Genomic DNA, 13578 nt, shown 5'->3' with positions numbered 1-13578 from the left:
CTATCCATCCACACTGTGGAGGTCCAAGCTGGTTTTAGAATATTTTAAGCTGATTATGCAACTTTAAGACTACCAATTAGTTTCAGCTGCAGAACTGGTTTCAAATAATACACAACATAGCAATATTGTCTAATGGAATATTAATGCTCACCTATGATGATGTGTACAAAACACAGGGTTGCCATATTCCTGTCCCCTAACCTAGTGAGCATAATTTGCATGTTAGCATAATTTGCTAGTTCTGCAAGTTTAATTATGATTTTCTGTGGAGCACATAGTTTTTTGGAGTTGTAAAATGTAGTTCAAGGCTTCTGCATATAATTAAGTGTGGTTTTAGGCTGGGGAAGGGTTGGAGGGAATTACTGAATTAGATTGACCTTTGCTCTGTGGTGTCTTCTGTATGGGGGACTTTTGACAGGAAATCCAAACCCAGCTTCAGCCCCTTCTCTAACAAGTTATATTATTAGACTGCACACCCAGTGAGCAACAAAAACTTGGGGGCCTATCAATGGCCCTTAAATCTATTTTACGAATGTATAATATAGCGATTAAGATGAATGATTTATGCTAATAAGTTGTTATTGTTGTTGTTGCTGTTCAGTCTTTCAGTCATGTCCGACTCTTCGTGACCCCATGGACCATAGCACGCCAGGCCTTCCTGTCCTCCGCTCTCTCCTGGAGTGTGCTCAAGTTCATATTCATTGCATCGGTGATGCTATCTAGCCATCTCATCCTCTGCCGTTCCCGTCTCCTTTTGCCTTCAATCTTTCCCAGCATCAGGGGCTTTTCCAGAGAGTTTTCTCTTCGCATTAGGTGGCCAAAATATTGGAGCTTCAGCTTCAGTATCTCTCCTTTCAATGAGCAGTCAGGGTTGATTTCCTTTAAGATTGACTGATTTGACCTCCTTGCAGTCCAGGGTACTCGTAAGAGTCTTCTCCAGCACCACAGTTCGAAAGCATCAATTCTTCGGCGCTCAGCCTTCCTTATAGTCCAGCTCTCACAGCCATACATTACCACTGGGAAAACCATAGCTTTGATTAGACGGACCTTTGTTGGCAAGGTGATGTCTCTGCTTCTTACTATGCTGTCTAGGTTTGCCATAGCTTTCCCCCCAAGGAGCAAGCGTCTTTTAATTTCATGGCTACAGTCACCGTCTGCGGTGATCTTGGAGCCCAAGAAAGTAAAATCTGTCACTGCTTCCATTTCTTCCCCTTCTATATGCCAGGAAGTGATGGGGACAGATGCCATGAGCTTAGATTTTTTTAATGTTGAGTTTCAAACCAGCTTTTGCACTCTCCTCTTTCACCCTCAACAAGAGGCTCTTTAGATCCTCTTCGCTTTCTGCCATTAGGGTGGTATCGTCTGCATATCGGAGGTTGTTGATAATTCTCCCAGCAATCTGAATTCCGACCTGTGATTCATCCAACCCGGCATTTCTCATGATGTACTCTGCATATAAGTTAAAAAAGCAGGGTGACAATATGCAGCCTTGTCGTACTCCTTTCCCAATTTTGAACCAATCGGTTGTTCCATGTCTGGTTCTTACTGTTGCTTCTTGACCCTCGTACAGGTTTCTCAGGAGACAGGTAAGGTGGTCTGGTACTCCCATCACTTTAAGAATTTGCCACAGTTCGTTGTGATCCACACAATCAAAGGCTTTAGCGTAGTCAATGAAGCAGAAATAGACGTTTTTCTGGAATTCTCTTGCTTTCTCCATGATCCAGTGAATGTTGGCGATTTGATCTCTAGTTCCTCTGCCTCTTCGAAACCCAGCTTGTACTTCCGGTAGTTCTCGATTCACATACTGCTGAAGCCTAGCTTGTAGGATTTTGAGCATCACCTTGCTGGCATGTGAAATGAGCGCAATTGTGCGGTAGTTTGAACACTCTTTGGCGTTGCCCTTCTTTGCAATTGGAATGTAAACTGACCTTTTCCAGTCTTGTGGCCATTGTTGAGTGTTCCAAATTTGTTGGCATATTGAATGCAGCACTTTAACAGCATCATCTTTTAGGATTTTAAATAGCTCAGCAGGAATATTGTCATCTCCGCTAGCTTTGTTGTTAGTAATGCTTCCTAAGGCCCACTTGACTTCACTCTCGAGGATGTCTGGCTCAAGTTCAGTGACCGCACTATCATGGCTATCAGGGACATTCAGATCTTTCCTGTATAGTTCTTCTGTGTATTCTTTCCACCTCTTCTTAATCTCATCTGCTTCAGCTAGGTCCCTGCCTTCTTTGTCCTTTATCATGCCCGTCTTTGCACAAAACGTTCCCTTGAGAGCTCCGATTTTCTTGAAGAGATCTCTAGTCTTTCCCATTCTCTTGTTTTCCTCAATTTCTTTGCATTGTTCATTTAAGAAGGCCTTCTTGTCTCTCCTTGCTATTCTCTGGAAGTCTGCATTCAGTTGGATCTATCTTCCCCTTTCTCCCTTGCTTTTCGCTTCCCTTCTTTCCTCAGCTACTTGTCAAGCCTCATCAGACAGCCACTTTGCTTTCTTGCATTTCTTTTTCTTTGGGATGGATTGAGTTGCTGCCTCCTGAACAACGTTACAGACCTCCGTCCATAGTTCCTCAGGCACTCTATCAGGTCTAATCCCTGAAATTTTTTCCTCACCTCCACTGTATATTCATAAGGGATATGATTTAGGTCATACCTGTATGGTTTAGTGGTTTTCCCTACGTTCTTCAATTTAAGCTGAACGTTTGCAATAAGAAGCTCATGATTTGAGCCACAGTCAGCTCCAGGTCTTGTTTTGACTGACTGTATAGAGCTTCTCCATCTTTCGCTGCAAAGGACATAATCAATCTGATTTCGATATTGACCATCTGGTGATGTCCATGTGTAGAGTCGCCTCTTGTGCTGTTGGAAAAGAGTGTTCGCTATGATCAGCGTGTTCTCTTGGCAAAACTCTATTAGCTTTTGTCCTGCTTCATTTTGTACACCAAGGCCATGCTTGCCTGTTATCCCAGTGGTTTGTTGACTTCCTACTTTAGCATTCCAATCCCCTATGATGAAGAGGACATCTTTTTTTGGTGTTAGTTCTAGAAGGTGTTGTAGGTCTTCATAGAACCGATCAACCTCAGCTTCTTTGGCATCAGTGGTTGGGGCATAGACTTGAATTACTGTGATGTTGAATGGTTTGTCTTGGATTCATACTGAGATAATTCGATCGTTTTTGAGATTGTACCCCAGTACTGCTTTTCCCACCCTTTTGTTGACTATGAGTGCTACTCCATTTCTTCTAAGGGATTCTTGCCCACAGTAGTAGATATGATGGTCACCTGAATTAAATTTGCCCATGCCTGTCCATTTTAGTTCACTGATTCCCAAGATGTCGATGTTCAATCTTGCCATCTCATGTTTGACCACCTCCAGCTTACCTTGATTCATTGATCTGACATTCCAGGTTCCTAAACAATATTGTTCTTTACAGCATCGGATTTTCTTTTCACCACCAGACACATCCATAGCTGAGTGTCCTTTCGGCTTTGGCCCAGCGACTTCACTCTTTCTGGCCCTACTTGGAAATACCCTCTGCTCTTCCCCAGTAGTATATTGGACACCTTCCGACCTGAGGGGCTCATCTTCCGGCATCATCTCTTTTAGCCTTGTGATACGTTCCATGGGGTTTTCTTGGCAAGAATACTGGAGTGGGTTGCCATTTCCTTCTCCAGTGAACCACAAATTGTCAGAACTCTCTGCCATGACCTGTCCGTCTTGGGTGGCCCTGCACGGCATAGCTTATGGCTTCACTGAGTTATGCAAGCCCCTTCGCCACAACAAGGCAGTGATCCATGAAGGGGATAAGTTGTTATAGGCATATAAAAATAAAAGACAAGTCATTCACTGGTAAGATTATATAATTGGTACTCAATGATTTGGAAACATTAAAATATTGTCTGTAGAAATTAACTTATCTTAGAGTACACAACACAAATATTTGCAGATTACATAGCATCTAAAGACATGCGTTCAATATGTAGTTCTTGATTAATATATTGCAGATTTTAGCAGAAGCAACTGAAAGCTGCCACTGAAAGTACTACCTGGATTTGAAGAGCCTCCATCAGTCTGTCCTAGCTGTTTTTTCCGTTTGGCTTCCAAAACTGGATTTTCAAACTGGGTTTTCTGGTTAATATGACTGCAAAGCATACAAGGTATTAGTGAAATGTAATTATGAAATACTTTCACAGAATATGCTGCCACAGGTGGCCTCACAACAGAACAATGCTTTTTAGTTTCTTGGTTCAATACTGAGAAACCACTATGAAGTTTAGCCTCTCCCTCTTCTAGTGTTTGAAGGAACATATGTTTTTACTAGGAAGCTGGCAAAATCTCATTCTGATACTTTGGAAGACTTAATAAATATGTAACTCAATAAAACGTTTTACATTTTTTTCCCCAAAGGTTCAGCTACTTAGTTCTATTAGAATGCAAAGGGTAAAGGTATTACTAAAGAGCTCGAATTAATCAACCACAATAAAGTGGCTGATCTAGCAGTTCAAACATTGGTGAATTCAGGGTTGAACCCAAATTCACACCTCAATAAGGAAGGAGGGAATTTGAACATGAAGACCAAACACACTTTCTAAAATGCCACACATGGCACACAAATTTCTGTTTCTTTTTTTTAGTTTCCCCATTCTTTTGTCAGCCTCCTGTACCTCCCCAAAAGCAGCTCCCAAATGTCAGGGGACCTTCCACAGCAGCATTCTGTTAGGCACAAGGGGCTGCCACCAGAAGGAAATGCTAGCAAATTCCCCATGAATATGCAGAAGCACTTTGCTGACACAGAGATAAGTCTTGCTGGATCCCAACCACTGTATTTTACTTAGAGAGGAAACCAATTTAGAAAATAAAAGAGCGTTAGTATGATGAAAATTTCCATTAACTGAATATAATGGTTGGATCCAAAGGTTCGCTTATGTCTGAGAAAGACCATTTTTGGATCAAACCCAGTTTAACACACAAAACAGAACATTATGACGAGTACTTATTATATCAGATTTTTTATTATACCTTTCTGTAACCATGGAGTATTAATTTGAGGGGATTCCTAAACTGACGAAATATTAATAAGATCAACCACTTTGTTACCCTATTAATTGTTGTCATTTCCCTTCCAATCATGCTATGCTCGCTTTTGTTTTTGACAACTTCACAGTAGAGCGACTGTCTTGGGCAGAAGCGCTAAATAAAAATCGTACTCTGGGGATGTGATTGGTTAAGGCAATGCAAAAGGAATTTGAGAAAATAATGTCTAATATCCAGCAGACATTCTGGATTCTTCAGTATATGATGTCAAGGAATCAACACAATACAATACCACTGGTGATCAAACACAACAGCTAAGAAGAAAAACTATGAAAACAACTGCGTCTGATTTCCTGCATTTCTAGTGGGCAATGGGCTGCTCAGATCACACATAGTGGGACATATACAGCTCCCTTGAGTTGTAAAAGCGATATATCCTGCCTTGAGATGTAAAATTTCTGGAAATTTTGAAGCCATAGAAAAATGGAAATTTTGGGAAAAACATAAGCACTACTTATTTTTTTAGTGCTCTTTACAGATCAGAAATCACTGGGCATTATCCAGTGGGGCACTTATGCCCCCACCAATTCCACTGCACAAGTGGCCCCCACCACTTGCGCAACAGCAATTTCGCAGTTCTGGGTGCAACCCAAAATGAGCGAAAATGCTTGTTTCTGGAATGGGCAGGTCAGCAGAGATCATATAAGGGAGCTCCACTGACCTGTCCCAATCCAGAAACAAGCGTTCTCACTCATTTTGGGGATTCCTATAGGAAGCACTAAATCTCTGTTGCGTAAGTGGTGGGTTCTGCTTGTGCAACAGAATCGGAGGGACCCACAACTTGCAGAAGGGAATCAGTTGGGGTGTAAGTGCTCCATTGGACACTACCCATTTTGTTGTTTCAGCCTTCCCCACCCTAGTGGAATAAACAATACTTCTTTTTAGCACTCTTTACAGATCTTAAAGTCACTTTGTTGCTTTAGGACAGTCTTACATAAGAACATAAGAAGAGCCATAGTGGATCAGAGCAAAGGTCCATCTAGTCCAGCATTCTGTTCGCAAAGTGGCCAACCAACTGTCGATCAGAAACCCACAAGCAGGACACAAGTGCAACAGCACCCTCCCAACCATGCTCCCAGAAACTGGTGTACACTGCCTCTGGTACGGGAGGTAGCATATAGCCATCAAGACTAGTAGCCATTGATAGCCTTTTCCTCCAGGAATTTGTCCAACCCCTTTTAAAGCCAGCCAAATTGGAGGCCATCATTATGTCCTGTTGTAGCGAATTACATAGTTTAACTATGCGCTGTGTGAAGAAGTATTTCCTTTTATCTGTCCTGAATCTCCCACCAATCAGCTTCATAGGATGAGCCTGGGTTCTAATATTTTGAGAGAGGGGAAAAAATGTCTCCCTATCCACATTCTCCACACCATGCATAATTCTGTGCACCTCTATCATGTCTCCCCTTACCCTCCTTTTTCAAAGCTAAACAATCCCAGCTGTTGTAACCTTCTCTCATAGGGGAGATGCTCCAAGCCCCTTGATCATTTTAGTTGCCCTTTTCTGCACTTTTTCCAGTTCTACAATATTTCTTTTAGGCATGGTGACCAGTACTGTACACAGAATTCCAAGTGTGGTCATACCACAGATTTGTTTAAGGGCAGTATGATATTGGCAGTTTTATTCTCAATTCTTTTCTAATTATGCCTAACATGGAGTTTGCCTTTTTTACAGTGGCCACACACTGGGTTGACATCTTCATTGAGCTGTCCCCCACAACCCCAAGATCTCTTTCCTCGTCAGCCATCGCTAGCTCAGATCCCATCAGGCTATACTTGAAGTTGGGATTTTTTGCCCCAACGTGCATCACTTTACACTTGCTTACACTGAACCGCATTTGCCATTTAGATGCCCATTCTCCCAGTTTGGAGAGATCCTTTTGGAGCTCTTCACAATCCCTTTTTGTTTTAACCACTCTAAATAATTTGATGCCATTGGCAAACTTGGCCACTTCCTCAACCTGGTGCCCTGCATACTGATTTAGGCCACACACATACACACTTTTTGCAGCTCCCATTCGGAGCAGTTACTGCTGCAGTTACTGTGAATGGGAACTGCAAAAACTGGGGGGAGCCTAGATCTTTCTTAAAAGGACATGCAGGAGACTTGGGAAGTGTGGTATGGAAGCAGGGCACCCACAAATGTTAATTCAACACTGAAAACCCTGAGGATCAGCTTGCTAAGTGGGTGATCTTGTCCCCTTTTCCTGACCTGTCACTGTCAAACGGTGTACTAATTAGACTAAATGCAGTCTTGTCTTGTCAATTTCCTTGTATGTTTCATAGAATCACAGAACAGTAGGGTTGGAAGGGGCCTACAAGACCAACTAGTCCAACCCTCTGCTCAATGCAGGAATCCAAGTCACAGCATCCCCGACAGATGGCTGTCCAGCCTCATCCTGAATGCCTCCAGTGTGGGAGAGCCCACTACCTCCCAAGGGAATTGGTTCCATTGTCATATTGCTCGAACAGTCAGGATCTTTTTCCTGATGTTCAGCCGGAATCTGTCTTCCTGTAACTTGAGCCCATTATTCCGTGTCCTGCATTCTCGGATGATCGAGAAGAGATCCTGGCCTTCCTCTCTGTGACAACCTTTGAAGTACTTGAAGAGCACTATCCTATCTCCCCTCAGTCTTCTCTTCTCAAGGCTAAACATGCCCAGTTCTTTCAGTCTCTCTTCATAAGGCTTTGTTTCCAGTCCCCTGATCATATTTGTTGCCCTCCTCTGAATCCTCTCCAGCTTGTCTGCATCCTTCTTAAAGTGTGGTGCCCAGAACTGGACACAGTACTCCAGATGAGGCCTAACCACTGCTGAGTAGAGGGGGACTAGTACTTCCTGGGATTTGGAAGCTATGCTTCTATTGTTGTTGTTCAGTCGTGTCTGACTCTTCGTGACCCCATGGACCATAGCACGCCAGGCCTTCCTGTCCTGCGCTCTCTCCTGGAGCGTGCTCAAGTTCATATTCATTGCATCAGTGATGCTATCTAGCCATCTCATCCTCTGCCGTCCCCTTCTCCTTTTGCCTTCAGTCTTTCCCAGCATCAGGGGCTTTTCCAGAGAGTTTTCTCTTTGCATTTGGTGGTCAAAATACTGGAGCTTCAGCTTCAGTATCTGTCCTTCCGATGAGCAGTCAGGGTTGATTTCCTTTAGGATGGACTGATTTGACCTCCTTGCAGTCCAGGGCACTCGTAAGAGTCTTCTCCAGCACCACAGTTCGAAAGCATCAATTGTTTGGCGCTCAGCCTTCCTTATAGTCCAGCTCTCACAGCCATACATTACTACTGGGAAAACCATAGCTTTGATTAGACAGACCTTTGTCGGCAAGGTGATGTCTCTGCTTCTTACTATGCTGTCTAGGTTTGCCATAGCTTTCCTCCCAAGGAGCAAGCGTCTTTTAATTTCATGGCTACAGTCACCATCTGTGGTGATCTTGGAGCCCAAGAAAGTAAAATCTGTCACTGCTTCCATTTCTTCCCCTTCTATATGCCAGGAAGTGATGGGGCCAGATGCCATGATCTTAGTTTTTTTAATGTTGAGTTCTATTAATGCAGCCCAAAATAGCATACTGTACTTCATTCCTTTTGACAGCCAAAACATACGACAGCTGCAAGTGCACACTTGCACAACTGCAAAAAAGACCAAAATATGCGCACATTGCTGGGGCTGAAAAAATAATTTAAAAGTTTATTATGGCCCCATTTGCACAAATGCCTGGGGCACCAAAAAAAAAAAAAGCCAGGGAATGAAAAGGAGTCACGATCAGAGCAGAGGGGAGGATGGGATAGGCAGACAAGATGGGCTTTGCTGCGCAAGAGACTGGGATACCAGGTGAAGGAATAAGGGGGAAGGAGGGGGAGAACCCACAGTGAGCTTGATTGTCTGTTGGGCACACTGTGGGTTGTTCCAAAAATAACCCACACTGTGTAGCTTATTCACAGAGTGGGTTGTCGTGTCATGCGAATGCGGTCATTGAGACTTGTTTCTTTTTTGCTTTCATGTATTTGGTGTTGCCCCCTCCCCACATGCCTACCCAGTTGGGTAACATTACTACTCTGAAAGAGAACTGGATGCTAAGCAAAGTTGGAAGATCCTACATGCAGAATGTGTTTCTTCAAAAAGTGACTTCAATTCTGGAGGAAAAATAGCTCCTAGGAGTCTGATGGCAGCACCCCAATAAAGAAGTTTTTTTTTTTAGTCAGAACTTTTAGAATTGTAACAAAATCAAGCCTTACAGCTCAATATGAAAGCTAGATGTTACAGCAGCTAATCAGCATGCCTCAATAGAGTAAAAACTGAATATAAAGCGTGTTCATGGGTAGCAAGCCTTTCCCCGTCTGCGCTTCTTCTGTTCAGCCTCAAAACTATTTAGGAGAAAACAACAAGGGCAAAAAATTTTGAGGGGAAGATCAGGAGGGAAAGAGTTTGGCTCCACCCTCACACCCATACTTCACTTTAAACTGTGATCCATCTCCTGCTTTAAAAGAATTTAGGACATGCCACTGTAATCTGTAGCTTGCTCCATCTAATAAATAGTCTATGTTATTGATTTGTGCCAAAAGTTCTTTAATACAAACAATCCAGGAAATTTCCATATAATACACAAAAATAACATTAGAAGAAAGCGGCAGGAGAAAAAAATTAAACTATCAAAGTCACTTAATTTTACAGCCTGCACAAATAATGCATTTTACTATTTATGCATTTTTTACTCTGAACAGCAGGTATTATGGCTTAAGATACTCATACATCTACAGAAGCAACAAAGAGTCCTGTGATACCTTAAAGACTAATTAATTTATGATAGCATAAGCTTTCATGAACTAGAGCCCATTTATCAGCCATATGAAGTGTTATCCTCAAAAGGCAGATATATACAACGCGTGGGTACAGAGGGGAAAAATGTAAACTGTGAGTCAAATGCCAATGAAATGCAAAAAACTAGAGTCCATGGCAATTCAACTAAACCTTAGATGTATGCAAAATATTCACAGTGACCATTCTGATCGCCACAAACGCTTTAGCCTTTCCTTGGAAGGAAGGTCCCCAGTAGCTTGATTTATTTGTCCTTTTCTGTCTTTCTTCCAGTTCTATAATTTTTTAGATGGTGACAAGAACAGGAGACACAATAAAGTGGGTTCACACAACACAACTCAAGGTTGTGTATGGGTTGCCACTGAACAGTGGGTTGTTGTTGTGTGTGAACCCAACTGTTTTAACAAACCATGGTTTGTTAACCATGAACTACCCACAGTTCACAACCCAACAACAAACCATGGGGTATATTAGTGGGTTGTTCGTGGTTAACAATCCATGGTTTGTTAAGGCAGCTTGGTTCACACAACACAGCAACCCCACAGTTCAGCAACAACCCATGGTTCAATGACAACCCATACGCAACCACGAGTATGGGTTGTCGTGTTGTGTGAACCCAGTCAATATCCTGGTGTGTGTGTAATTGTCCCAATTATGCTTTTCTAGTATTTCAGTTGTTTTTAAAAAATCTGTTTGCCATACGTTGTTGTTGTTCAGTCGTTCAGTCGTGTCCGACTCTTCGTGACCCCATGGACCATAGCACGCCAGGCCTTCCTGTCCTGTGCTCTCTCCCGGAGCATGCTCAAGTTCATATTCATTGCATCGGTGATGCTATCTAGCCATCTCAACCTCTGCCGTCCCCTTCTCCTTTTGCCTTCAGTCTTTCCCAGCATCAGGGTCTTTTCCAGAGAGTTTTCTCTTCGCATTAGGTGGCCAAAATACTGGAGCTTCAGCTTCAGTATCTGTCCTTCCAATGAGCAGTCAGGGTTGATTTCCTTTAGGATGGACTGATTTGACCTCCTTGCAGTCCAGGGGACTTGTAAGAGTCTTCTCCAGCACCACAGTTCGAAAGCATCAATTCTTCGGCGCTCAGCCTTCCTTATAGTCCAGCTCTCACAGCCATACATTACTACTGGGAAAACCATAGCTTTGATTAGACGGACCTTTGTCGGCAAGGTGATGTCTCTGCTTCTTACTATGCTGTCTAGGTTTGCCATAGCTTTCCTCCCAAGGAACAAGCGTCTTTTAATTTCATGGCTACAATCACCGTCTTCGGTGATCTTGGAGCCCAAGAAAGTAAAATCTGTCACTGCTTCCATTTCTTCCCCTTCTATATGCCAGGAAGAGATAGGGCCAGATACCATGATGTTAGTTTTTTTAATGTTGACTTTCAAACCAGCTTTTGCACTCTCTACTTTCACCCTCAACAAGAGGCTCTTGAGATCCTCTTCGCTTTCTGCCATTAGGGTGGTATTGTCTGCATATCGGAGGTTGTTGATAATTCTCCCAGCAATCTGAATTCCGACCTGTGATTCATCCAACCCGGCATTTCTCATGATGTACTCTGCATATAAGTTAAATAAGCAGGGTGGCAATATACAGCCTTGTCGTACTCCTTTCCCAATTTTGAACCAGTCGGTTGTTCCATGTCCGGTTCTTACTGTTGCTTCTTGACCCTCGTACAGTTTTCTCAGGAGACAGGTAAGGTGGTCTGGTACTCCCATCACTTTAAGAATTTGCCACAGTTCGTTGTGATCCACACAATCAAAGGCTTTAGCGTAGTCAATGAAGCAGAAATACACATTTTTCTGGAATTCTCTTGCTTTCTCCATGATGCAGCGAATGTTGGCGATTTGATCTCTAGTTCCTCTTCCTCTTCGAAACCCAGCTTGTACTTCCGGTAGTTCTCGGTTCGCATACTGCTGAAGCCTAGCTTGTAGGATTTTGAGCATCACCTTGCTGGCATGTGAAATGAGCGCAATTGTGCGGTAGTTTGAACACTCTTTGGCATTGCCCTTCTTTGGAATTGGAATGTAAACTGACCTTTTCCAGTCTTGCGGCCATTGTTGAGTGTTCCAAATTTGTTGGCATATTGAATGCAGCACTTTAACAGCATCATCTTTTAGGATTTTAAATAGCTCAGCTGGAATACTGTCATCTCCGCTAGTTTTGTTGTTAGTCATGCTTCCTAAGGCCCACTTGACTTCACTCTCGAGGATGTCCGGCTCAAGTTCAGTGACCGCACTATCATGGCTATCAGGGACATTCAGATCTTTCCTGTATAGTTCTTCTGTGTATTCTTTCCCCCTCTTCTTAATCTCATCTGCCTCTGTTAGGTCCCTGCCTTCTTTGTCCTTTATCATGCCCGTCTTTGCACAAAACGTTCCCTTGAGATCTCCGATTTTCTTGAAGAGATCTCTAGTCTTTCCCATTCTGTTGTTTTCCTCGATTTCTTTGCATTGTTCATTTAAGAAGGCCTTCTTGTCTCTCCTTGCTATTCTCTGGAACTCTGCATTCAGTTGGCTATATCTTCCCCTTTCTCCCTTGCTTTTCGCTTCCCTTCTTTCCTCAGCTAAGAAGCCTCATCAGACAGCCACTTGGCTTTCTTGCATTTCTTTTCCTTTGGGATGGATTGAGTTGCTGCCTCCTGAACAATGTTACGGACCTCCATCCATAGTTCCTCAGGCACTCTGTCTATCAGGTCTAATCCCTGAAATCTATTCCTCACCTCCACTGTATATTCATAAGGGATATGATTTAGGTCATACCTCAATGGTTTAGTGGTTTTCCCTACGTTCTTCAATTTAAGCCGAAATTTTGCAACAAGAAGCTCATGATCTGAGCCACAGTCAGTTCCAGGTCTTGTTTTGACTGACTGTATAGAGCTTCTCCATCTTTGGCTGCAAAGGACATAATCAATCTGATTTCGATATTGGCCATCTGGTGATGTCCATGTGTAGAGTCATCTCTTGTGCTGTTGGAAAAGAGTGTTTGCTATGATCAGCGTGTTCTCTTGGCAAAACTCTATTAGCTTTTGTCCTACTTCATTTTGTACACCAAGGCCATGCCTGCCTGTTATGCCAGTGATTTCTTGACTTCCTACTTTAGCATTCCAATCCCCTATGATGAAGAGGACATCTTTTTTTGGTGTTAGTTCTAGAAGGTGTTGTAGGTCTTCATAGAACCGATCAACCTCAGCTTCTTCAGCATCAGTGGTTGGGGCATAGACTTGAATTACTGTGATGTTGAATGGTTTGCCTTGGATTCGTACTGAGATCATTCTATCATTTTTAAGATTGTACCCCAGTACTGCTTTTCCCACCCTTTTGTTGACTATGAGTGCTACTCCATTTCTTCTAAGGGATTCTTGCCCACAATAGTAGATATGATGGTCACCTGAATTAAATTCGCCCATGCTTGTCCATTTGAGTTCACTGATTCCCAAGATGTCGATGTTCAATCTTGCCATCTCATGTTTGACCACCTCCAGCTTACCCTGATTCATTGATCTGACATTCCAGGTTCCTAAACAATATTGTTTACAGCATCGGATTTTCTTTTCACCACCAGACACATCCACAGCTGAGTGTCCTTTCGGCTTTGGCCCAGCCGCTTCACTCTTTCTGGCGCTACTTGGAAATACCCTCTGCTCTTCCCCAGTAGTATATTGG

At 42.9% G+C, this 13578-nt stretch overlaps 1 protein-coding gene across 3 annotated transcripts in view; it reads right to left on the bottom strand.

Moving 5' to 3' along the window:
• MAGI3 (membrane associated guanylate kinase, WW and PDZ domain containing 3) overlaps window positions 1-13578 on the bottom strand; it is a 304410-nt gene that overhangs the window by 116246 nt on the left and 174586 nt on the right. For all 3 annotated transcript variants that reach the window (XM_084853476.1, XM_084853477.1, XM_084853478.1), the window contains exon 8: window positions 4047-4141. In XM_084853476.1, coding sequence (XP_084709602.1) covers window positions 4047-4141 — 95 coding nt within the window. The remainder of the gene's footprint in view (window positions 1-4046; window positions 4142-13578) is intronic.

This window comes from Heloderma suspectum, chromosome 4, assembly GCF_057233095.1.
Source record: "Heloderma suspectum isolate Gila_16-S chromosome 4, 16-S_ref, whole genome shotgun sequence".
Taxonomy (NCBI): Eukaryota; Metazoa; Chordata; class Lepidosauria; order Squamata; family Helodermatidae; genus Heloderma; species Heloderma suspectum.
The sequence above is the reverse complement of the archived record's forward strand: the minus strand, read 5'-3'. Positions and strand labels throughout refer to the sequence as shown.